The 25,973-nt window shown below is 45.2% G+C and overlaps 2 protein-coding genes across 8 annotated transcripts in view; one reads left to right on the top strand and one right to left on the bottom strand.

Moving 5' to 3' along the window:
* The window catches only part of mus101 (mutagen-sensitive 101), a 29,844-nt gene extending 20,818 nt beyond the window's left edge, over positions 1-9,026 (bottom strand). Inside the window, exons 1-2 of one of the 5 annotated variants that reach the window (XM_089580282.1) lie at positions 8,998-9,026; positions 3,363-3,879 (exon numbers count right to left, since the gene is read on the bottom strand). In XM_089580282.1, coding sequence (XP_089436408.1) covers positions 3,363-3,813 — 451 coding nt within the window. In that variant the 5' untranslated portion in view covers positions 3,814-3,879; positions 8,998-9,026. Of the gene's footprint in view, positions 1-3,362; positions 3,880-8,036; positions 8,305-8,354; positions 8,513-8,997 lie in introns of those variants that run through there. The other 4 variants (XM_089580281.1, XM_089580284.1, XM_089580280.1 and 1 more) reach the window with 4 other exon arrangements.
* Positions 9,027-11,068: 2,042 nt separating this feature from the next.
* Positions 11,069-25,973, top strand: part of LOC149351071 (protein arginine N-methyltransferase 7-like) — a 63,610-nt gene continuing 48,705 nt past the window's right edge. Inside the window, exons 1-7 of one of the 3 annotated variants that reach the window (XM_089580277.1) lie at positions 11,069-11,128; positions 11,368-11,494; positions 11,572-11,608; positions 11,700-11,849; positions 12,979-13,087; positions 21,636-21,725; positions 24,192-24,304. In XM_089580277.1, coding sequence (XP_089436403.1) covers positions 11,400-11,494; positions 11,572-11,608; positions 11,700-11,849; positions 12,979-13,087; positions 21,636-21,725; positions 24,192-24,304 — 594 coding nt within the window. In that variant the 5' untranslated portion in view covers positions 11,069-11,128; positions 11,368-11,399. The remainder of the gene's footprint in view (positions 11,129-11,367; positions 11,495-11,571; positions 11,609-11,699; positions 11,850-12,978; positions 13,088-21,635; positions 21,726-24,191; positions 24,305-25,973) is intronic. The other 2 variants (XM_089580275.1, XM_089580276.1) reach the window with 2 other exon arrangements.

Genomic DNA, 25,973 nt, shown 5'->3' with positions numbered 1-25,973 from the left:
TTGTCAACGCTTCCTGTCCCTCCCTATACGTCCTCCGCCCTTAAAACAGAAATATGTGTTCTATTTCACAGCGCGTAATAAAAGATCTGATCGCACTACAATTGAACCGCACAAAGTGGTGAGATATTCTGCATCAGTGTGTAGTCGTAAGTGCAACACATCACCCAAACTGCATGCACTGGTTACGAATTCCTTCGAATTAATATCAAGCGTTACAGAGCTGAAAAAGCCTGCTGCCAAACCTGCACAACTGCATGGATCTTCAGGGGTGGATTTATGGGGAAGAATCCTCCCCTTCCTTCCCAAGAGAAAATTTTACATGCGAAAACAACACCAAACCCCATTAATTGACGAATGAAGTCTAAGAAACAGATGGTTCAAATGAGACCGCCCCCTCCAAGATTGACCGATAGCCCATAAATCCGCTCGTGTAGCTTTTAGTCTAAAATTGACAGGCGGATGGCGCCTCCCAGTTTCTGGCATCAGATTTTCACAAACGGACTTTACAACAGTAACTACCATTTATTTGGTTCAAAAATCTGGCTGGAAATAGCGTGGAAAGCCGTCTACGCGTCGCCGTCATACCCACACGTGGATTCGGCGCAAGCTCTTAATTCCTACAAGTTGTTGCATGTCACTAACGCTATCAGTAAAATGCAATTTGGAGCAATTTTTGGAACACTAAAATTTCCAATTTGAAGCACTTTGGTGCAGAGGAACAACTGTTTAGGAGCAGTCTATAGCACTAAAATTTTGAATCTGGAACACGTTGGAGCAATAACACATAGTTTAGAAGCACTCTGGAGCATGTAGCTGTTAGTTTCCAAATCTCTTAGGTTTGCAAACAATGCCAGAAAAGTTTTAGTGTGATGTAAAGATGTGCTACACCATTAAGATTGTTATTATTGGCACACAGTCACACCTGAGAGGTATTCAATTAGAAGTTTTACTCTGCACAGGGTGTGGCAGGTATTTGAGAACAAAGGTATGTCCACACGCAAACGGACACAGAAAGTGGAGAAAGATCATATATGATCTTTTAACATTTTGTACAAGTGGCCACACATGCATTGAATGACATCATTCAATGAAGCCGCCATCAGCAATAATAACAGACTCTACGCGTGGTTGCAACCAACCGCAGGCAGTGATAAGATGTCCTCAGAACCCTCTCAACCCCACCCCATGCATATTGGTCCATTGAGTTGACATCTGTGGTCCATTAGGTTGACATCGGGGGAGCTGGCAGGCCACGTTAGGAGTAACATGGTCATGAAGATTTTCAGCCATCCATTCGAGTTGTATGGGCTGTGTGGACAAGGACTATCCTCTCCACATAAGATAAAACTTGCATTGAAGGTCCTCATGAACGACACGTGTGATAGTAGCCTTATCAACCTCCACCTCATTGGCGAGGGCCCTCATACTTCCCAGGGTCCTCGACATCTTAACAGCGTCAGAACGCCAACAATGTCATTACCTGTGAGAAAGTGTCCATGTCAACCCTGGCAGCCTTTCTTTCCATACATTGAACACAAATGACAGGGTAACTTTAAGAACGTATAGGTCTGAATCGGGGTGGCCTACAGCTAAGGAAATGATGATTACATGTCACTTCATTTTCTAAGTTAGCCAATGTTCTGCCATACCTTCCTGCAGCAAAAAAGGATTTGTAACTATGACAAACAGAATGGTGTGTCACCTATAACCTGTGTTCTCAAATACCTGCCACATCCTGTATAATTGAACAGGACAACCTTTGCGAAGTATGTCATACAACATTTAGTTGAACAGCCCATACACTGCACATACTCTCGAGCACAGTAGCTCAAATGTGTTGACATGTGCCTCTTCACTTTCCTTAAGAAAGCTTAAAAAGTTTTATTAAATCTCCACGTTGAACCTCTCCACTTTTTCCACTTCTGTCAGCCAGTTTCCACACTTTCTTGCACGTTTGTGCTTGCCTCACTCAGAAGCAACTAAACAGACTGTCACCTCTTCATCTTAGTGAGTCAGGCCAGTTTTGATCAGCCCCTGTGCTGGCTGAAGCATCGTCGACATTTCTGCCTGTAGTGCACACAAAGCGTGCACTAGCCCTGAACGATGTACAGGGCATTTTTTAAACAAATGGTAGAGCGCCAAGGTCACCATGTTGCACGACTGAAACGAATTGTGTGCAAACGCAGCAACTCCGTGCAGCTATGCCCATTTATAACAAACACTGGCCTAGCATAAAATGAGACTGACACGGCAGTAAAAATCAGATAGTTCGAAAGTCCCTGGACGCAGTGCTCAGTTGCAACGAAGATGTAGCTGCCAGTAGGCCACGTGTAGGAATGCACCACGCAGCTAAGCTGTGATCTTCATCGCGAACATACATGAGCGCCACAACTATTCCGTGCACAACGAGAGAACGGTAGGCGTTACACTTATGTGACTGAAAGCAGAAAAAAAAATACTCCACGTGAGCTAAGCATTGGCCTGTCTCGCAGGAACCTCTACTCAAGTAAGTAGACTTGCAGTGAGCTTGGAGTGAATCTCGTGGGATGGATGCAGAGTGGATCAACACTAATGCGGTGTCAACAGTGCAAAAGACACAGACAAGTAGATGAGACAAGCAAGTAGACAAGTCTACTAGCTTGTCCGTGTCTTTCACGCTGTTTTACACTAATTATGGCACACCAACTAGCTTAACTTTCGTTTTACTGCACATCACAACTTGTCCAACATTCAAAACTGCATGAAACTGCCGGCTGCAATGTACTGCCAATGTCCATTGAAATGCAAACAAGACAATTGGAATGCAAGCAGAAGCGAGATCTTAGCAGTGGGTAGCTCAAACACTAGATTCGTTCTCACTTTGATAGCGCAAAGGCCATTCTTTGGAAGTGTTAATGGGCCCCACTTGTACTTCCTTGTCAGCCATTATTTTTGTGTCCACATTTCAGTTGCCTTATGAAAAATATGTAAACTATGGCAACATATGCATACTTTTCAATTTACCCACTCTTGCAACCAAGCCACAAAAGTTCACTGAGCACGGTAAACACTGCGACCATGTAGAGTAACAAACCAACGGCAGAACATCCATGTTGTGCCAGATGGTAAGAAAGAGACTCTCTTGTGAGCTAATCCCTGTAGCATACTCCACCTATTGTTAATCATGCGTCCCTCAAAATGCTTTGCCACAGCATACCACGATGGTGTGGCTTGGATGCTGGGGATAATGAAGTGGTAGTAGAGACTTCCTGCCAGCTTAACAAATCAGAATGTCCATCATCCATGCAGCCTTTCCAGCAGCTTGCTTACTTATTCCAGATGCTAATGTGCCACATGCTGCTAAGAATGGAAGGCTAACTTACCAGCCACAACATGTGTGACACTAGCTGTGAGTGGAGCCACAACTGAGCCACCCATGAGCTCAACTTGAGTTTTTATCCGTTCTCTTTCTTCACTGCAAAGCACAGAGCAGGTAATAACCAGGCCTCGAAATGCAAGACTGAACACAGGCTCCGGCCGTCGGGGCAAAGGCTCCTGCACTTGGATGGCCATGGACACACAGAGCGGGCCCACAACACGAGCTTGGATCTGTCGCAGATGCTCAAATGCAATGCCTTCAAATGGATCACACACAAAGACTTCAGTAGGATCTCTGCGCTTCCTTGCAAGACATGCAGAGGTTGTGATCCAGCTTGGTTCCATGCTTTCCAAACCAGCAGCCTTGAAGGCTGCTTCCATTGCAGGGCTGGCATCTGCTGCTGTTTGGCCCTCAGGCAGTACAAACAACAACTTGCCATCAGGTGTGCTATCCATTGCTGTCGACAGGACAGGCTGACAGCCAAAGCAACACACTTTCCTCGCGTCCAAGAAGTGAACAGTCTGCAAAGACAATTTTCCACAATTATCATTTCAAATACAGGACACCTGTGGGTGCAACAGTAATTTATTGAAAATCTGAAATGTCACTTGCTAATGTGACTGTCTAGCAGATGTTGAAATCACACACATAAACAGCATTTCCATATCCTCTTCATTTCGTTCATGTTTATCACACTGCTTTACAATGGAAAAGCTGCAATGAGAATGAAAGAAACAAAGCAGAGCTGCCTTTGCACTCAGTTTACCAGTAAAACTTGGCAGATGCCGACAGGTGTACAACGGTGCACTCTACCCATAAAGAGAGTCAATTTCTTGCAATTTCTTTGTACGCATAGCATGGGACATTGTGATCCCTTAATGACAAAGAAGATGGCTGAAATCATAATACTTAATATTTTAATCTACCGTATTTTCCGGTGTATAAGACGCACCCTTGTATAAGACGCACCTGCCATATATGCAGGCTGTCATTGAAAAAGTTAGTATATAAGACGCACCCGTGTATAAGACGCACCCCAATTTACTCAGTTAGGCTAGTGAGGCTTAATTAAACATGCTTGTGTGACCATCGTGAAATGCACCGCACCTGTGAGTTCTTAAGCAACGCTAAGTGATCGATAAGGCAACACTCATGCCATACCCGCCCACGTTTGAGCAAAATAAAAAAGCGAAAGAACTCTCCTTATTTCCATAAGAACATTTTACTTAAAACCTTCGAAGTCTTCATCTTCGGACGCGCTATCAAAAAGTTTACCCGTTTTTGGAGGCAATGCAGCTGAAACATTCTCTTTGCACAACGCACGTACTGCGTACACAGCAAACAAAGTTGCAAAGGGAGACTAAACAAAAATTCCGGCTTGTCTTGGCTTGTCCTGACAATGGCGAAAAGCGCGATTGTCGCCATCTTTTGACGTTTCACATTACTTTTGCTTGGGGCCTCCGAAATGGCCGCGAGTTTATGATCCTCGAAGTCATCATCCCCGACGTTTCATGATACAGTTCACCTAAATAAGCTGCGCATGGCGGTCTCCGTATCATAGCCGTGTTACAACCGCGTTATTGGTAGCAATATTTTTCCGGTGAAAAAAGCTTGAACGTGAACCTGAGTAATTTCTGAACTCGCAAAAAAAAAAAGCCGAAAATTTCGCATATAAGACGCACCCTTGTATAGGACGCAGCAGCAAGATTTTTGAAAAAAAGCCGCGTCTTATACACCGGAAAATACGGTACTTCAAAAATGCTCACTTTGGGCCAATTGCGTTGAAATGTAGTAACGATCCTAGGTAGTGGATATACGGTGGCAACCAGATTAGATACTGCCTATCTGACTGATTGGGTACTCAGTTGAAAATTAATTCGTTTATACTTGAGGCACGGATCCAAAATATGATGTCCTCGAGAGTTCTAAGCTTCTCATATGAGAAAAAAAGTGAAAATAAGTAGTACAAGCAAATGAAAACTAAAAAGAATGACTATGCGAGCAACACTTTCCATTTTGCTTTTAAACTGTTGTGGAAACAAGCATTGCTGTTCAAACTGCTGACACCGAGAAGGCAGTGGAAAAAAAAAGATCAAATGGGACACTCTGTCCAAAAACACGATAAGAAAGTAGAACAAGAGATGGTGGAGGAGGCGATGGAAGCTTTTCAATCCGGCCTACACCAAAGGGATTAGAAGGAAGCATTAGGGAAGTTCATTTGCTACGGTGTCGCCCCTGCCCTGTCTGCGACATCTACTCGAAACAACAGCCTCGTCAAAAAGTGTGGCTGTAGGCTGCCTGGCAAGGCAACAATTGCACGCAAGCTTCCACTGTGTGTGTGCAAAGTGCATTTCTGAGTGACAGCTCCCATTCTCGGCACTAGGTTAGTGAAATGTAATTTCATCTCATCTTTTTATTTTTGAAGTGGAGTAACTTTCCTCTGCACGCTCCATTTTCAATAATTCTTTTTGCACTGGTGCCTGGAACACACAAGGAATCCTTTTAAACGAGAATAACTGGCAGTGAAAAAAATGTCACAGTGAGTTATAGAAGCTTGAGCTATTCATATTTATGGTTCACCGATACTGGAGCCCTAACAATGCGCCCGTTTCACATTCCCACTCTACACATATGCGCCTCTCCTCCTTTGCCTTCTCCTAAGCTCCATTGACTGAAAACAAACTGCCAGCTGTGCGAGCATTGTTCATGTTAGCAACAGGAGATGGCTGCAGCTTTCAAGCACGCACTTGCCCCCACTTTGCAGGCGCAGTTGACGCCTTGAGGAACCGAACCACGCTGGAGTCGCCCACATGCATTTGTTTGCAACTAGTTTCTGGGTAGCAGATGAATTTTCACACACACTCCAGAGGGCACCACACATTGCAGATTCCAACATGAGCCATCTATGCAGGACACTTTTCAGCAACTAACACTTGAATGTAGCCCTTTACCAGGCCCGTGTTACGCTCATCGTATGAAATGATTTGCTTCACTAGCACAATACGAAAATTGCTTATTAATCAGCTAAAGCAGCTTAGTCTGACAAGAGAAATGCAACAAGAAGATAATTTGGCAAAATTATAATACCTCATGTAGCTGGTGATATACCTAATTCTATCAACATGAGATCTTTTAGTTTCCACTGTATCACACAACACATTTTGCCCAGCCAATGGCCCCTCAGCATTGAAACTGGTGAGAATAAAAAAAGACTTCTAGTTAATTATTTTTGTAAGGCTTTCATTACCTACTGCACATAAACAAAATTCCACATCAGCAAACTATGAAACAGTCTCTTATCATCAATGGCAACAGAAAACATCGCATCAACAAATGTGGCACAGCAATCACATTTTATCAGTGCAAGTGGTTCTTTTGTTTGGGCATGACTTTGTCCCCACCCCCTCCCTTTTTTTTTTCAAGGTTGGGGTGTTCCAGTAATATATGAGGTATTCACTGAGGTGACCCTACCATATGACGTGAGCATCAATGCAGTTAGCGTGGCATGCCGGCAGTCGTTTCCAAGCCACTTTCAAGCCGGCGTATCCACTCAACCACACGGTTTTACAGTTAGGACAGAAGTTATCTACGACAAGAAGTTAAATGCATTCACATTTCACCGGGAGTTAAAATGCTGTGGCTGGCTGCGGTGGCTGCGCACGTGACCGCGAACATGGCAAATGCTGCACCAGCTGCTAGCGCCCCTTGTGGATGAAACCACGTGAATACCTCCTATAAATCTAAAAAACAAATCACAAAGTTGTATCTAGTGTACTCAATGATGAGTTAAGTTGTATCTAATGTATTGTACGATAAGTTGGGCATGAAAAGTTCTGGCAGTGTGAACATCTGTAACGAAGCTACATTATTTAGCCCTAGACTCAAGCAGCACCAGTCTAGTAAGTTCTCAGTGGTGGCGACCGATTTCACTACTCAGGACCTGAAGGGCGCCACTGAAGTTTTCAGACACGAATATAAACCATACAGAAACCACAGAATTTCTATCTGGTTCTATTAGCATCTGCAAACATTGCTCACACCTGCTACGTGACAGTCGTCAGCACGTCTGTCTAAAGCACTCGAAAGGCCAGCTTTTGGCTTCATGTACGACGCCTACCGATAACGCCTTTTCTGGAATAGACTGCATCTGAGCACATGGTGTCATGTTTGAGCATGAGCCGCCACACTGATGACACTGCCTTCATCTTTACCGCCACGCTGGACAGCAGCCGCAATCGTCTGCGATCGCGGCTGCGGTCCAGCGTTGCGACAAATATGAAGGTAGTGTCATAAGTGTGGCGGCGCATGCTCAGATGCAGTCTATGCAGTCTACCTCAAACCAGGCGTCAACGGCAGGCGTCGCGCATGCAGCCAAAAGCTGGCCTTTCAACCGCTCTAGACAGATGTGCTGACCAATGCACAAACGTGAAACGCTAGTTACGGTTACGGAGGCGGCAGTTATCCAAACGTGTACCACACACCAAAAACAGAAACATGCGTACAAGCAAGCACTCCGAAAACCAAGGGTTTGAGGAGCCTCTAATCACTGTAAATCACCACCCCAACACTGCCGGTAGAAGAACGAAATACAGTAAGCGCTCAGTCAATAGCCACATGCTTGCAAAAAAAAAAACCAAAAAACAAAAAACGATCAGCTGGAAAAGCCTTAAACACCCACATACGACACTTGTATCCTGAACTCCACCTCGAATGCAGTATTTCTCAGCACAGTATACCAAATGAGCACGTTTACGAGCATGAGGACAAGGACTACGGAGCAACACTGCTAGCACCATGCAGTAAAAAATGGCCTCTTATCGTCAGAACGACCGCAATTCTAGGTGACTAATTAAGTCACAACAGCCTGGATCTTTCACATGTTCACTTCATTACCACACATAATCACACCAACAACCGACTCAAGCCGTAGCGCACATCGAAACCCGCTGAGCTGTTTTTGAAAGCGCAAAGTCTAAAATGACACTGGATTGCATACCTTTTCCGAAAAACCTGTCTGACATCAGACAGTGATAAGATGCTCATCAGCTCACAAAAACCCAGTCGAAACTCATTTCAAAGGTGACAAAGCACACGCATTTGCGCGACCGACATTTCGCGGGAACTCTCACAGGCACAAAGCTACAGAGTAGCAAAAGGTGACTGGGCGCTTGGTGGCACTAGTAACCGCAACCATACGACACAATATATAACTTATAATGTCCATAAAGTTCAGTTATATTAACTTATATGTTACTCATCTACAATATTTATATTTTGTTTGCCTGTATCTGATATCAAAGCCAACGCCGGCTTTGATATTTGTTTTGCTGCTGCAGGAGCAGACGTTTTTAGATAGGGCAGAGCAGGAGAGGTCCTTTAGGAAGGAAAATTTTTTTCCTTCCTCCATGGAGAGGCCCTTTCCTTCCTCCATGCCATTTCCACACAACCCCCTGGGAGAAAAGTGTGAAGAAAATCCACTCCGCCATGCCAGCTCGATGGTTTGGAATGAACAAAGGCGCGTCAATTGAATACGGTGTCTTCGCTCACTCCTATCCTCCTCCCTTCCCTTCCGGCGAGGTTTAGGTGTCCACCGAGATATGAGAGACAGATACATTTCCTTTCCTCAAAAACCAATTTACCGACGAGAGAGGCGTAGAACCGAATGGGCAATGGCGTGGACTCCCTGGCAGCGTTGCAAGATGCTGTCGCGTTCCACTCTTAACCACACATTCGTGACCACACTTAGGTCAAAAAAGTGCCCCCCTGAATTTTGACGGGTGTCCACCGAGATATGTGAACATTTACTGCGTAATTTTCTTTCCTCAAATACAATTTTCATTTTCTTCATTACGGCCCCTCTTTCTCTTTCTTCTTTCACTCCCACTTCCTCCCTTCCTTTACGGCGCAGTTCGGGTGTCCACCGAGATGACAGAGAATTACTGCGCCATTTCCTTTCCTCAAAAAGCGTTGCGTTCAAAGGGCAAGGCATCGCGCCGAACGGGTGGTGGCGTTCCGTGGACTCCCTGGCAGCGCTACAACACGCTGTCGCGTTCCACTCCTAAAGGCGAAGCTTAAGCGTCATTAATTAGCAGTTGATTAGTATTCAGGCATTAATCAGTAATTAACCGTTAATTAGTGATTTGTCATCGCTTAGTAATTAGTACTGAATTACATGTGACGCCACCAGTGCCACAGAAGCAGTCAAAGTGGTGCGGAAAACGCTTTCGCCTCTACGCACTTTAGACAGTCAAAGTGCCCCCTGAATTTTTTGTCACGCTGATGCATGACAAATGTATTATACACGAAGCCTGTCGGCAAAGCATTTGTTATTTTTCGCTCACCACAAGCAACGCACTATTTTCTGTCACGGATGCAGGCTGCGCAAAAAAGAGCGCTAGCTTCATGGATTTTCCTTCCTCCAAGGCTAGCTTTGACAGCGTTGGCGTTGGTATGAACGCTGTAGCATGGGGCGAGCATTATTCTAAAATAGGCAAGTGTGCCGTCCGCCGCGCGGAGCGGTGGAAGTCGAGGTGGTTGACGAAGAGATGAAAGGGGCAGATGGCGCTGGCTGTAAGAGGACTGCTGCCGCATCGCTCGCGCTGCGAAGAGAATATGGCGTTTGCTTCTGTACTACGTTTCGTGCGTTGTTTCCTGCCAAGTCACGTTGTTTTGCTGTCGTACGTGCCATGGGACAATGTGAACTGACGAGAAAGGCGGACAGTCGACGCGACAAGAGACACTGCCGCGCTTGGCAGCGCGCAAAGATAATCCTACACGGCACCACTTCCTAGCCGGGCTAACGTTAAAATTTAACAAATTGTTTATTCTTTACTCAGAAATACCCATTTTGCCCGGCGCGTTAGCAGGAGGATTGACAACTTTGAAAAGAACAAATCATTGCTACAGCACACTGATCACTTTAGTCGGTAACACCATAGCTGCACCATTTGCTCAATAATTAAGAAGCCTAGCAGTAATAGCATAAAAAGTTTATTAAATATACAGTATTGTGCATCTTTATAATGAAGATTTAAAAAACTTTTCTCGCCTCAACCCCTGGCCCATTTGCGGTAAAACTGAGCACAGAGCTTGCGTATACAGTGGTAACTTTTGTCTCGTAGCAAGTTTTACTACGATACTTACTTGATTCAGCCACGAATTATGCAACTCTGTAATCGTCTACGCCGAGGTCGACGAACTGATAAGAATTCAATCTTCAATTATGCAGGCATATTTACGGGCAGGCTGCCCTTCCTGCAGAGCCCATGCAAACCTGCGTGTTTGATAATCTAAGCGACCATAATGACAGCGTTTAAATAAACGTCTGAGAAATAAAATTCCCACAATTATGGCAGCTTAACAGCATTCGTTATTACTACGCTGCAGGGTCGTAGCAGTCTTCCTGCGCACCACCCACACTTCTCGAGACCTACGATCATTAGGCGTGCACAGCCATGGCCTGATATACTAGGCGAAGACTTAACAGCAAAGTTTTCATATAACCGCCTTCGTAAGCAGGCCAAATATTGCGCCGTGATGACGAATTCAACATGAATTGCGGCGACAGAGGCGGCTCGTCAAGCTGTCTGCTCCGCGCTCATAGCACTCTTCTTTCACACAGCGCCCTCTCGTGCCGCTCTGAGCTTCCATCGCTAAAACAACCCGCTCTCCGCCCCCGGACGGATCTATGGGCACACTATCTAGTTATAAAGCTATGCCTGAAGTTCCTCCGTGAACACGCGGAGACGCGCAGTGGCGCGCTTTGGTCCGGTAAGTTGAACGTCTGGCTGGGTGATTCGCTAAGTTACACGCGATTGTTCTCTTACACAGCTTTTCAATCTTTGATGACAGTTTGTAGGTGGGCTAGTTGGTGCAAGCTGATGTTAAGAAAACAGCGCGGAGGCAGGAAGTAGCGCTCGCTCGTGTTGTGTCTTGCTGTCCTCTCACCGCGTTCATAACCAGATCATTGACGGTGCACTAGTAGGTCAGAATTCTAATCTTGGTTGTAGCTTGCAGGTACTTACCTTTTATTGTTCCAACGATGGATGATCTGTACTGGGTAACAAACCCAATGACGGGCGTGTTGGACTGGAAGCCTCCGACTGATGAATACGATCATCACCAAGACGTCGCGAGGTAATCCACCGGCGTTCCACCGGCGTTCGTGTTGTCTTTTGTGGCGTGTGTTGCTGATGCTGTTTCTGTTGTTTTAGGAGCGCCTTCGGAGATATGTTGCATGACGGAGAAAGGGTAATGGGCATTTTTTTTTGTTCACCATTGCTTTCTTAACGCACATTTTCCAGGTAACTGCAGGTTGGTAATCATTTCATTCTTCCCCCAGAATCGCAAGTACCATCTCGCATTATGCGAAGCCATTGACAGCGTCCGAGCACGGGGCGAAAAAGTTAAAGTTTTGGATCTTGGTACCGGATCTGGTATATTGGCAATGATGGCTGCCCAACGGGGAGCAGACGTCGTATATGCTTGCGAGGTATGCTGCCGCAGTTCTGCGGTTTTGTCGTTTGGCGTTTCTGCCTCTAGGTGAAGCCAGTGTCTGTTACCGGCAGCCGGGAGAATTTCTGGGCTGAAACTCTCCCTGTCGCTCCATGCCCTGTCGTTTAGTTTTTTTGTTCTCATTGTTATTATTTTTCCATGAGTACGGATACGGTAAGCTGCACTTACTTCGGTGCTAAATGCGCTGAACTTCCATGCCGCGACTGCTGGTAGTTCGTTCGTTCACATGAAGGCTATCACGAAAAGATCCATCCAGCAGCCAGGAGAATTTCCGTGCTCCCGGCTGCTGGCTGGATCTTTCATAGCCTTCATGTGAGCGAAATAACACTCAGCAGTCATGACATGGAAGTTCAGCGCATTGAGCATCGAAATAAGTGCAGCTTACCATATGTGTACTTGTGGTAAAAAGGGTTTAATGTTTTCTCTCTCTTACTAGGCTATTATTTACTAGGCCATTAATTTCTTCATGCCATCCATACAGCTTGTGCAAAATAAAACACAATGCTGTGGCATTCTCCTGGCGTGTAATGGCACATACCCACGCTGAGCGGGGATTGGGTCAGCCTAGAATCGGGAGGCATAGGAACGCTAATCAGCAGGACATGACGTTTACAATATTCTTGCACAGCATTTTCTTTGTTGTTAAGATAGTATTCGTTAGCTACTCTAGATGTGAAACCCATACATGCGAGCTGTCGCTTTATTTCCATGGCTGTTGATAACTTGTCTAGGCATTTAATTCTGTTTCTTTCTGCTCACTGTATGGCAAAAATGAGGCCATGTCATGGGGTTTAGGAATCACAAAGGTGGTTGTGTCAGCTGAACCAACATAGTTTTCACTTTTCCCCTCCAGAGTTAGAAAAGATGGGTGCAGGCATTATTTTTTTGGAACTATTTAAATTTGTATGAAAACTACTCATGCTGATTGCAATTCCAACTGTTTCTATTTCTATTTTTAAACACTTGCATTGGTAAATGACTAGGTAGCACCTTCCAAAAAACTGCTTCCTCTTGTGCCATTTGGCGTGACGCTTACATCAACTGAAGATCCTTTGAGAAAAGAATTACATGTTTACTGATCTTCTTTTCTTTTGCAATTATGCAAGTCATTTGAGGCTGTTGCACAATGTGCGGAGCAAGTTATAAAGGATAACAACCTTGGAGAAATGATACGTGTTATTCCAAAGAAGTCTACGAGTATTCAAGTTGGACCAGGTGAGAGCGGAATTAATTAGCTTTGTATTATTAATAAATTGCATGATTTGTTGTGAGAGCGTAGCGCAATTCATTTGCAAGTTTGACTTAGTGTGTTGCTGCCACACACAGTCTCCTCCAGTACTGCTCGAGAGATGATACCGTCTCATAGCGTCAGACTTGGTCGAATGTCTCCCGCTGCAGCTTCTGTTTGTCAGTAAAATCATGCAGTACATTTGGTGGGATATTTGCGTTTTAGCACACAGCCATGTCAAAAGAGTTATAAAATATCCATATGACACATGGAAAGCGTACAATACGGGCAGAAAACATAAAAGCAACTGCATTTTCTGTCTACCTCAATGCTTAAACTATCTGGTCGAAGGTGAGATAAATCTGTCTAGATTCTAAGCTCTAGAAAGGATGGATAATCAAACCTCATTTTGGAAAGCCTGTGACCAAGGCTGTGGCGGTATGTAGTGTGCATCTCAACCCTAGTAATTTTAGAACCACCAGTGGGCAGCCAGCAAGCAATGATATTCACAGAGGCAAGTTGCATGCAAGCCTTGATGGAAACCTTTTCAGCAGCGACCACTTGACCGTACAAGTGCTTTTTGAGAAACGAAAAATGTCTGTTTCTTGCCTGATTCAGTATGTGCAGTGCTTACAATCAGTAGTTGCCAGTTCGCACTAAGAAGTTTGAGCAGAACTTTTACGGAGGTATGGAGCAGGCGGTACTGGCAGCAACAATCATTTTTAACCCCGAAGTACTAGTAGTTGAGTTTTTTACAAGCTGTAACTTCTTACGTCTTGAAGCATTAGATGCGAGAAAAATGTTTGGTGCTGATGGTGCTCGAAAAGAAGTCATTGGGGCTGAAATGCGCACTGTGGGCTGTCTTTGTTGCTTTATACCTGTGCTTTGCTATGCCTAGACCACTATTCTTTGTGTTGTGCTTGTCTAGGCAGCCAGATGCAACGGCGTATGTGTAGAAGTAAGGTGGGAAACTGGGCCAGTGGCTGTGAGCCGGTGTGCATACATACTGCATGCATTAATATGCACTTTGCTACATCTTGAAATGCTGCAGTCTGCGACTGCTGAAGGATTGGACAAACACTGAAAATTTTGTGTCTGGAGATCTGAGGACAAAAACAAAACAAGGAGCCAATGGGCAGACATTTTAACTCTGATGGCGGAACTAAAAGCTAGTTCTATCAGTGGTCATTTCTCTACAACCTTGCTGTGCCCGTTCTTTCGTTTTTTTTTTTTTCTGCCTGTTTCTGTTCGACAAATCACCTCAGCAAACTTGTGCATGCTTGTAATGTTGAAAGGTGTGGCCTAGCTGGAGTGATTGTGGCCTCTACATTTGTTTCACTCAAGTGTTGTGTGTTCCCCTGCGGCTTTTATTCTCATGGTCAGAGCTGTCTCAGTATGTGTTGCCCCTGTGGCACCACGCCGTCAGGAGCCAAATGTTTTGCTTAACATATTGCCTCGCCTTTGTTGGGTGGTTTCGGTCACAGCTGTGATGTTTGCTGTGAGGGCTTGTGCCATGATAGACAATGTCCTGCATGTTTTCACACTACAACACACACACCATGCGCTGCATTGAAAGCTTCTTCACCTTTAGCAAGGCAGCACACTCTTGTCTCAGTTACACCAATGTGGGACATTATGCATCCCCATGTTGGAGGGTGGGTAAATTACCTGGACATTTTAATGCAGCATCAGATAGTGCTGCACAGCACTGCACTGGGCTAGAAAGAGTGGCTGCGTGATCACCAGTCAGGCAGCCATATCGTTTTTTTTTTTGTTTTGGTGGAACTCACTAAAGCCCCTGAAACTTGCGAATAGCAGTTGCTGCCATGGCGCAGCATTTGGCATATATTGAAATTACTGTTGCAGTGCGATCTTGTCTGCTTTTTTTCTGCTTAGTTTTGAGCTTTGAACTTCCTTACAAAGTAACAGCTATAGTCAGATACAGCTTAAGTCTGCAGCGAAGCTCCACCCACATTCAGGACCGCCACACAGGACCACGATAAAAAGCAGTCTGTTGTTAAACTTTTCTTGTTAACTAAACAAGAAGCTGATCACAAGAAAAAAAAAATTATAAGCTCCAGAATTCTGGTACCTGGTTTGTTTAATATAGTAAAACATTAAAAAGATGATTTCGTTTTCTGCTCTGAGTGGTTAGTGGAGTAATACAGGACACCTCGGACCGTTGCTTAATGTCAGCAACTGCTGTTTTTTTAAGTCGTATCTTACTGTAAGAGCTAAAGCTCTTATTCTGTAAATAGACAAAAATGAGACTCGCATATGTCATATAGCTCGTGTTGATTTAAACGGCTTCTGTTATCTATCTCAGCTTTTTTTTCTGCATCCTTGGGAATTGTGCACATGCTTGTTGCTGGGTGAAAAAAAAAAGAAAGCGAATAACCTTTGTAAGTTGGTATGTGTTTCATGGTGTTTCTTGTTCTCTTTTATGTCCATATTTTCTTTTCTACAAAGTTTTACTTCCAAGTCCCATTTTTTCCTCGTCACTCTTAAGGCAGCACAGCTAGGCTAACCTCACCAGATAAGGCTGCAGCGTTAAGCATGCCAGATTAACTTTGAAAGCACAACCTGTAGATTTTAAGTACTTTCTGCTAAGTTGCAGGTCTAGCTATTTCCTTAGTTTTCACAACTACTGGGGATGGAGGGCCAAGGGTTGCTAATGAAATCTGCATGGGAGATAGTGGCATGCAGCGTGCACAGTCGTGTTTGGTGAGTGGGTACATTAGAGTTTCACATAGTGTGTCTGCACTTTGACCAGCCTACCCCAATCCTCTATCGTTGTTCAGTGGGATCGAGCAGCTTCCCAGGCTTTGCTTTGCTCCTTCAACACCCAGTTTCAGAGCCTAGGTGGTGCCTTTTTTATATTGTTTCGTGCCTATTAAAGCTGAGCACCTGACCAATCAGTCAGGTGATAGAGAAATGCACAGAATATAACCGACCCCTATATATAGACTTCGTTGATTACGAGAGAGCATTTCACTCAGAGGAAACCTCAGCTGTCATGCAGGCATTGTGCAATCAGGGTGTAGAAGAGTGTTACGTGCAAATATTGAAGATATCTACAACGACTGGGCAGCTACCGTAGTCCACCATAAAGCCAGCAATAAAATTCCAATAAGGAAGGGTGTCAGGCAGGGAGGCACGATCTCGCCAATGCTGTTCACCGCCTGTTTACAGGAAGTATTCCAAGGCCTGAACTGAGAACAGTTGGGGATAAGAGTTAATTGAGAATACCTAACTAATCTGCGGTTCTCTGATGACATTGCCTTGGTAAGTCACTCAGGACACCTGCAAAGCATGATCAATGAGTTAGACTGGCAGAGCAGAATGGTGGGTATAAAAATTAACATGCAGAAAACCAGAGTAATGTTCAACAGTCTAGGAATGGAACAGCAGTTCGCAATTGATAGCGAGGTGCTGGAAGTAGTGAGGGAATATGTCTACTTAGGACAGGTAGTGGCCGCTGATTCGGATCATGAGAGGGAAATAACTCGAAGAGGAAGAATGGGGCGGAGCCCATAAGGCAGGTTCTCTCAGATAATGAATGGCAATTTACCAATATCCCTCGATGATGATGATGAAAATGTTTATTAAGCCCACAATGCCTTAGTTGAAGGGAAGGCTGATCGGGTCCCTAGTCCCCTAGTCCGGGACGCCGTTGGTGAAAGCCGCTGCCCGTGCTCTGGCGACGAGGGCTCGTTGTTCCTCGAGGTCTGAGCTGGACAGGGCCGCCTCCCAGCCCTCCCGCGTTGGCTGATTTATGATGTCAATGCTGTCATTTTTCTGACAAGCCCATACCATGTGGTACAGGTTTGCCTTCTGGCCACAAAATTTGCACTGTGCCGAAAAGGACTCGGGCTCAATGGCGTGAAGCGTAGCTGGGTTATTGAAAGACATAGTTTGTAGCCTACGAAGGTGACATTCCTCTGATTTACTGAGACCCTTAGCGGGCCTCGGGAGTGTCTGCCTTTCAAGGCGCAAATGTTGCAATATTTCTGAATATGTCGTTAGCGGAGAGGGGGAGCCAGAATCAGGAAGGGAGGACGTAGAAGGATGCCGGGGAAGAAAAGCTCGGGCCGAAGCGTGTGCGCGCTCGTTTCCTTCAACTCCCTGGTGACCTGGTACCCATATTAATTCCTTCCGTTCAGCTGAAGTCCTACATTGACTAAGAATTTTGCAGGTTAGCGGCGTGATTCTGCCACGCATATAGTTTCTATAAGCTGCCTGGGAATCTGTAACTATGTATTTAGATCCGGAGTGCGTTGCGGCTAGGGCTATCGCTACTTCCTCCATAGCCTGTGTATCCCCGTTACGAACTGAAAGCCCGTCCACGACTTGCATTTGGTGCACCACTGAGATTGTTGATATTCCTTGTACAGGACCCGCAGCGTTCATGAAGAAGGCTCCTTTTTTTGTTGAATAGCACTCCCTCGAGAAAAAAGGATGCGACACTTGTATCTTACCGGTACTCACGTATTGGGCAGAAACATGGAGGCTAACGAAAAGGGTTCAGCTTAAGTTAATGACAATGCAGTGAGCTATGGAAAGAAAAATGTTAGGTGTAATGTTAAGAGATCAGAAGCGGGCAGAGCGGGTGAGGGAACAAACGCGGGTTAATGACATCCTAGTCGAAATCAAAAGGAAGAAATGGGCTTGGGCAGGGCATGTAATGCGAAGGCAAGATAACTGCTGGTCTTTAAGGGTAACGAAGTGGATTCCAAGAGAAGGCAAGCGTAGCAGGGGGCGGCAGAAAGTTAGGTGGGTGGATAATATTAAGAAGTTTGCGGGGATAGGGTGGCTGCAGCTGGCAAAGGACAGGGTTAATTGGAGAGACATGGGAGAGGCCTGTGGCCTGCAGTGGGCGTAGTCAGGCTGATCATGATGATGACCTGGCCAAAAGAAGTCCTGTACCCACTTTTTTCTTGAGGTAATAGGGAGTTTTAGAATAGGGGGCCCCAACGCTTGGGGGCCCCAAGGAAATAGCGGGCCCCAGCGCTACGTACGAGTGCGCCGGTGAGTTTTAGAATAGCGGTCTCCCCTACGCAATGGAGCCAGGCTTGCGTTTATCGACTGCAGCGCCACTACGGCAAACCAAAAAGATACTCTTAAAAAAGATTTTAAAATGTGCGTTCATTTCATCGTCAGAAACTCTTATTATTGCACACATACGATTTAAGAGTAAAAATTATAAGTGTGTGTTTTTACTGAGTCGAGAAACTCCATTCGAACGTCCCACGAAGTCATCTCTACGGCAAACAAACGATGCGTACTCTCTTAGCCTAGCAGCTTTGTAAACACAGAAGCAATCTGAAAATATTGGGCATTTCATCGCTAAAATTTTCGCGGTGAGGGCATCATCAGACAAAGCAATAGCTTCGTGTGCCTTTTGTTTGCCGTTAACTTAATACACAGAGTAGCGGCGACAACGAATCGGTGGTGAAGCGGAAGGCCCCGCTTCGACGGGTGCCGCCATGGCGTTGGGGCTCACGCCTGTTTGAACCTCGCGCGCTCTCTGACGTCAAACGACGTATACTCGCTAAGCCTAGCAGCAATGTAAACACAGAAGCAATTTGAAAATCTGGGGTGTTTTATCGCTAAAACTTTGTGGTGTGGGCATCATCAGACAAAGCGATAGCTTCGTGTGCCTTTCGTTTGCCGTGAACGTGGGGCACAGCGCAGCGACAACAACGAATCGGTGCTGTAGTGAGAGGCTCCGCTTCGACGGGCGCCGCCATGTTGCCTGAACGTAGAGCAGCGTTGGGGCGCACGCTATAGGCAACCTGCAATAGCCAGGCGGCGCCGCTGTCGCGCTGCTTACAGCGCCGCCACCATATGTTTTTTTGGTACTGGGTAGGCGGTCGTTCTTTTCGGCGTGCATGCCCAGTACGAATTTGAAAATGTCGGTTGTTTTATATTGCGGATTCAAGCCTATTGATGCCATCGGTGTGTATTTTCGGCGACCGGAGCTCTAAGAAGGATGTCGCCTTTACGAGAGCAACCATGTGCACTCAGTGAAGGAAACGGACGGCACTGAAATTTCGGCGAAGTGTCAGTCTCAGCGGGACAAACACGTGTACGACGTTCAACTTGTGCATGTACAGTGCATGTGTAAGCAACCGTCTCGTCGCTTTGCATTGGTAACTGATATGGAAAATAGATTTTGAAAAACATAAAGGGACAAAGTTTAGATGCACGGGACCCGTGAATATGTGAATTTTTCCCGTAGCGTGTAATCGAAAGCACAGTAAACAGTGGTGGGTGTACAGAAAGAATTGCATCTATCGAGCCCAGACTGAACGTCCAAGCAACCACACAGTGAGCCTCTTTATGACTCCCGCGGTATCCAGGTGTTTACAGCTGAATTCAGGTTGTTAATAATGTTAGGGCAGTTTCATGCATGACCTTGCTTGTCGGGAGATAACCGGGATGCGTTTCAATGGTACTCTTTTCACCACGGACAAAGTGCTTTGAACATATTTTTGTGTTGTCATTTTTGCTGCAGTTGAAGAAGTCTTCACCACTCAAATATAATGCAACCAAATTTGTATGACACACAGCACTGCAAAATCAATTCACCCCTTAGGCAAAGCATGTAAATCTGCGCGAGACGGGCAAACACATAAGGGAACGACATACGGGAGTGGGACCTGAATTAATCACCTGCGACTCACCCCGCGAGGCGTGCTGCCTTTAATTCATGGTACCTCGACACGTACGCGCTAACGTTGAGCGCACGTACTTGAGTGCCAGTATAGGACAAAACCGCGACCAAGAGCCCTGCTTTCGAACGCGACGAATCCTGATTTGAAGACCGTTGTTCTGACAGAACCAGAAAAACGGCTTCTTAACGCGAGAGCGCGACCGCAATTCGACGATACCAAGCAAGAGAACTACTAGCGGCGAAATTAATGAACGCTCAATATTATAGCTTCATTCAGCAGCTCCACATTTATACTTTTTTTCTCCTCTTAGCTTCACGTGAATTATAACACCAGTGCAACTTCCTTGACACGACGCACTGCGACGATCCACTTCAGTCGCCGGGTTGACCCGTACGGCCTTGCAGGGAAACGAAACAGCTTCACGTCTCCGTTCTCTTCTCGGGTATGACAGTCCTTCACGCAACAGTATCTCCGGTTGGTTTTTTTTCCGAGTGCGACCGACATCCATGGCGTAGGATGGCCGAGGTAAAGCTTCCAGAAAATCCGCAAAGCTGCACAACCTCGCTGTTTGCGCCTTCCTCGGGAAGCGGAGCCGGTCGGGCCGCGCCGAGCTGCCTACTCAGTGCTTGTCTCTTCGGCCGCGAGACGGCGCCACATGTACCTGCAAACTACACTGCAGGTTGCCTATTTTGGCGAAATAGCGTTCGCCGCTAACGTTAACCCAAGACGCAGGGCGGGGCTTGCGTTCTGCGCATGCGCACTCCGACGCCCCAAACTTCTTGGGGCCCCCAAAGCTTGGGGCCCCCTATTCTAAAACTCCCTATTGGCTTTTTAGTGACATCAAGATTTGAACCCAGTACCCTGTGTACTTGAAAGGGTGGCTGTCTCACTAGACTGTTGCTGTAGTGACTGCTTATGACTTCAAAATGTTAAAGGGACATAGAGCACAACTTTATCCAATTATTCTTCTCTGCAAAAATTGATTCTTTGGCTGTTTTGATGTATGTTAGTGCTTGGCATACAATAAAAAGACCTTTATTGTTAAGAAAATTGCTTTTAAAAATCCTCCCACCACTCAGTTCAAATTCGTGCCACATAGACCAAGAAGGACTCGGTGCATCATTTTTGTGGGGAATAGTGGTGCAGCCCTAGCCTTTGGGATTCGCACCTAAAGAACTGCGTCAACGCATGTAGTTCACTTGCGAAATCAGCCATAGTGGAGACACTATTTTGTTTTGGTCTTTTGTATCTTGTGAAAGGTCAGTTTCAATGAAGGCAGCTTTGTTGTTAAAATGCGGTTTCTATCAGTACAGGCCAACTTTAACCTTTTTTAAGGCAATCACATTTCCAGTGCGAATTTTGAATTTTTCTAATGCCTTGCAAAATGGCGAAGAATAACTTTACTGCAAAAATGAGCTCCATATGTGCAGTTTACTCACGCAAGTTATTAACTTTTTCTTTAAATTAAGGCTTTAAAGGGGGGGGGGGGGGGGGGGGGGTACGCAAATTACGCGGAAATTTTGCAAACATGTGCTAAAAAAATTCTGCAAAGGTTGTAACAAGCAATTGTACACTGATGCCCCCCCCCCTCCTCTCTCGCACCCCTTGCTGGCCAGGAGAAAGCAGACTCCAAACATATGACTCGTACTGCTCTCATCCCCTCCCACCCCCACCTCATGTTTTGTAGTTCGCTGCGGGATGGCATGATGGCGCATGCATAGCTAAAAGCAATCAATGCACGATGGTACTGTAGCAAAGCCAGCGTTCAGGGGCAAATGGAGATAAAAGGCAATAAACCGGCACTCTCGCATGTGGCCCGGCTGACTAGCGGCAAATCGAACAGCAAATGATCTGGTAGTTTTGGATTCTGGCGCGCGCTGGCGGTTACCGGAAGTTTGCTCTCGCAACCGTTCGTCCAGGAAAGCGACCGCCAGTGTGAATGAGCTGGGTAAACGGCGGGCACTTCATCCCCTTCTTGCCACTCACACCTTTCATAGCCGCACATTGTGATGCGGCCACGCCGATCTTCCCAAGCCTGTCTTGCTTGCACCCGCATGCACGCTGGCGGTCTGGCACAGCAAGGAGCGTAAAATGTGTGAGTTTCTTTTTTAAACAAGGTAATAAATTAGTAGTGCACAAATTACGCAAGTAAATACCATCAGTTACTGAGCCCAAGAAATGTTTCCCACTAATACTATGGTTGTTTTTGAAGTGTGGAATAAAAGTAACCCATCAGTATTTTCAGAGGAACGCGAAGTATTTATTTTCAACACAGACTGCTTGGCGCTCTGAATTTATCATTGCATGGGAGCTTGCATTCAGTTTGTGTCCTTGTGAAAAACAGAAAAACACTTGATGGGCAGGGGAACACTGCTGGTTTAACATTCATAATTTGTGTGTGCTTCTTCTCCCTCGTGGAACACCAGCAGCATATTTGCCTTGGCGTGCCTTGCTGTGGGTGTTGCTTACGACCCATGAAGCGCACTTCATTTGGGACGCTCACCATTTTCTGTTCGTCCAGTTTTTTCTTTTAGAACGCGCCGATATCTTTGTATTTCCTGAAGGTTTTGCTGTTAATGAGTTGACGTTCCAAAAGCAGGCAAAAAAAAAAAATTCATAGGTATACTCTTCGTGGCTAGCATACTGGTACTGGTGAAATGCTTTGGCCTCAGTGGCATCCATCCACTGCAAACGAAATAGCTGAATCCAACCCCTCTTCAAACTGTGATCGAGCTGGTAGCTGTTGTGTCGCAAATCAAAATGGTCCACACCACCTATTGTAGTTGGATACTGGTTTTGGGGGTGTTACTCCTACCGCATACCCATTAGTGAGCTTTCTGGGCACTTCTATGGTTTTTTTTTTGAGGTCATAGAAGTCAGATAGGATATGGACATTTTTGTTGTCTGACCACTGAAAGGTTGTTGCAACCCCATTGGAGCACCAAACATATTAACCTTTTAGAAGGTTAGAGTCGGACTTTACTTCTTCAGGATGATTCTTAAGGTTTATGTGAATTGTTGTGGCTGCTAGAATATTGTGTTGAGCAAGCTTTTCCATGAGCCTTATGGCACTGTAAAAATTCAAGTACAGCTGAGTTTCTGGCGAAGATGCTTCCCTAAAGGCTAAGAACAGTGTGCTCGCCAAGAGTGACATCAGGTAGCCGTGACGAGTCTTTGCCCTTGTAGACTTGGAGTTGAACCAGGTAGCCTGTTTACTCAGCACCATACATTGTCGCCTCTCTTGATAGGCTTGAGCGGCATGTACACTGCTTGAGTGATAAGCCACTTTTGAAAAGAACCAGGCTCTTGTGAATTGACTAATGTGCCAACAGGCTATACTCAGCGGAAATATGCTGATTCAGAGTGTTGACCAATAGCCTCACTCTTCAAAGACTTTTGTAGCTGTCTTCACCCCGTTTCTTGTGTGGCATTGGTGTAGAGAATTCAAGGTAGCTTGGAACCTTTTATATGTCGTCTTGGATATTTCGCGATTGTGAAAAAAAAGCTGTCACTGCTCCAATACAAATAAAAATGGTGCTATGCGTTGACGCTTTTAGGAGCAGCATTCCAAGGAATGCCTCAAGTTCGCTTATTTCTGTATCTTGCTATTCACACTTGTTCTTCTGCTGCGCATAACTGTTTGTTTCTAAAACGAGTTGACTGATGTCAGTGTCAAAATAGGAGGAGTAGGATCACATAGGCTGAAGTAAAGTTTGAGGGCCTCTTCAGTTAGCTGGCTTGGCCCTAGAATTTAATAATTAGTTATTCAAACAGCGCGAGAACGAACGCAAATGACTGAAGGACACACACACAATGCTGAATGACGCTTGGGCGAGTTGGTTGGACATAGTAAATGCAAACAGAGTGAGAACAGGCACAAAGAACTGAGGGACACACAGACAGTGGTACTCATAAAATTGCAATTTATTTAAGGGATGTGCTACATCAAAATGTGCAGCAAGGCAGTCGGTGGGTGTTTGTTGGCCTATGTATCGCAACATTGACCTCAAGCGACATTCACGAATAGTAATTTCAATGCACTATTTGAGATACCTTTTGAAATCTAAGGCCCAGAGACCCCATGTTCAAGGGCTTTAAAAGGGGAAGCTTACAAGGCATATGTGTAGCAAAAAACTATCTTAGTAAACTGGTCCAAAAAGCTGAGTGACATTTGACAAGGCCTTTTTGTTTTCAGTGTTTTGTTTCTCTTAGTCACACCAACTGATTACTCTCAGAAGTGCAAGAATTGCTTCTCTGTCCCTTCACAAGGTGACATGTTGTGGAGCATTCAAAGGCGAACTGAAAAGTGGGAAATTTCTGACCCTGCAAGCCACAAAGGGTTTATTTGTCCTTGGTGTCCCTTTAAAATTGTGGGGCAACCACTGTGATCATCATTACATTCATTGTTCAACAGGGAAAGATATGGAAGAAAGAGCCAACATTCTTGTGACGGAAGTTTTTGACACTGAGCTGATCGGTGAAGGTGCCATTGAAACACTCGTCCATGCACGGGAGGAGCTCTTGGAGGTAGGCTTCTGTTCCCTTTTTCTTTTCTTTTCTCATATTGCCTTGTCAACCTTGGAATACCCAGGCTATTGCAATGTTAATGAACTCAGGATTTTGTCCTTGCTAATGCTGTTTTGTAGAGGTGTAAAAGACTGGTAGATTTTTTTAGAAAAATATGGCTACTGTTTAGAGAGGTAATTATTTTAGGGTTAAGTTAGTGAATACAAGCACTGTTTTTTCTGGTATTATTATCTAATTGTTTATTTCACTGCTTTATATTGTGAAAGGTTGGGAAGAATTTATTCATGGACATCCTGAGTGGTCTGGTATATTTGCTAATAAAAGGTTATATCTTTACACACCCATAGCCCACTGAGAATCTCTCTTTGAGTTTGCTTTTATTTTTTATTTTATTTTATCCTACTAACTGTGCCTATTGCCTAGCAAGTTTTCATAATTTTTTTTTTGTACTCTACTTTGCACCCCTTTTCATCGTCGCGTTTCATCAACTCGATACTGCCCCTGGCACTGCTGATGGTAATGGTAGAGGCACATGCTCGATTCTCATGCATTTGCGCCTTCTCGCCCACTTAAGTGTTTTATATAGCCCAAATATTTCGTTTGCTTTGCCGTACTCATTTTCTCGCTTTTCAGAGCTGCAGTTGTCGAAGGCTGTAGCTGGGTCATGCACACGTTTTATCTGTGGTTCATTTATCATTATTTTAGTAATGCTACAGCATGTTAGTGCATGCGCTTGTCATGGGTTCTTTTGAGCTGTGTAGTGATCGCCAAGCGTGTGAGGCGTTCCTTTGCTATGTCCACTGGCTGACAGTGTATCACGTGGTCCGGAAAAAATGGTACATATTGTGCTGGTTTTTATGACGCAATAAAAAATTGGTGGTCAGCGCCCGTCCTGTGTTTCATGTTCCTTCTTGTACTCATTCCGTTGCGCGGTGTTAATCTGTTTCTTAAAATTTTGGTTAGGTCGGCGCTGTTCCCTGTGGAGCTGTTCAAATGTTTGAAGGAGGAATGGTGAATTGCATGTTGAAGGCGGTGGTGGAATTTGTGAAACTGGAATCATGGCTGTTGACTATTGAGGGGTGTAGTAGAACAAGAGATGAGTTTGAGTAACGCTTGCTGTCGGGCTAGTTGGTCATCCATGATTTTTGATGAACGAGCGCAAAAAGACAGCGGACAAGTTGAAGAAGGACGACATAGACGGAAGTGCAGAAATGAGGCCTTTAATGTTCAGGAATATGCGGTTCGTGGATGTTGGGCATTAACTGTTCTTTTGGCAGACATTCATACTTTTGGTTGTGTGATTTGTGATATAGTAGTTTGGCCAGGCTGTCACTGTTGCCTGTAATGTAGGGCTTGCTTTTGTTGCTTATTGGTCTAGCCCCTATGATTTTTCTGAGCATCTCCTGTCTGTGAACATATGTATGAGGGAACACTACTAGGTACATTATGTTAAGTCACTGTTAATGTCACCCAGGGGAAGCCTAAATTTTGCCTTTTTATGGGAGATCTTTCCAACTCCATGTTTGGCACATGGTATCCTCAGCTGCTTGTGTGCCATAAAACCCCAACACACCAACTAACCATCTTGTTATATGGCCACTAAACTTTACATTGCACTTTAACAGTGTTTATATGCCCCGCCGCGGTGGCTCAGTGGTTACGGTGCTCG

Source organism: Amblyomma mixtum, chromosome 3, assembly GCF_055824585.1.
Source record: "Amblyomma mixtum isolate Tamu chromosome 3, ASM5582458v1, whole genome shotgun sequence".
Taxonomy (NCBI): Eukaryota; Metazoa; Arthropoda; class Arachnida; order Ixodida; family Ixodidae; genus Amblyomma; species Amblyomma mixtum.
Note: the sequence above shows the minus strand (reverse complement) of the source record. Positions and strands in the feature narration are given on the sequence as shown.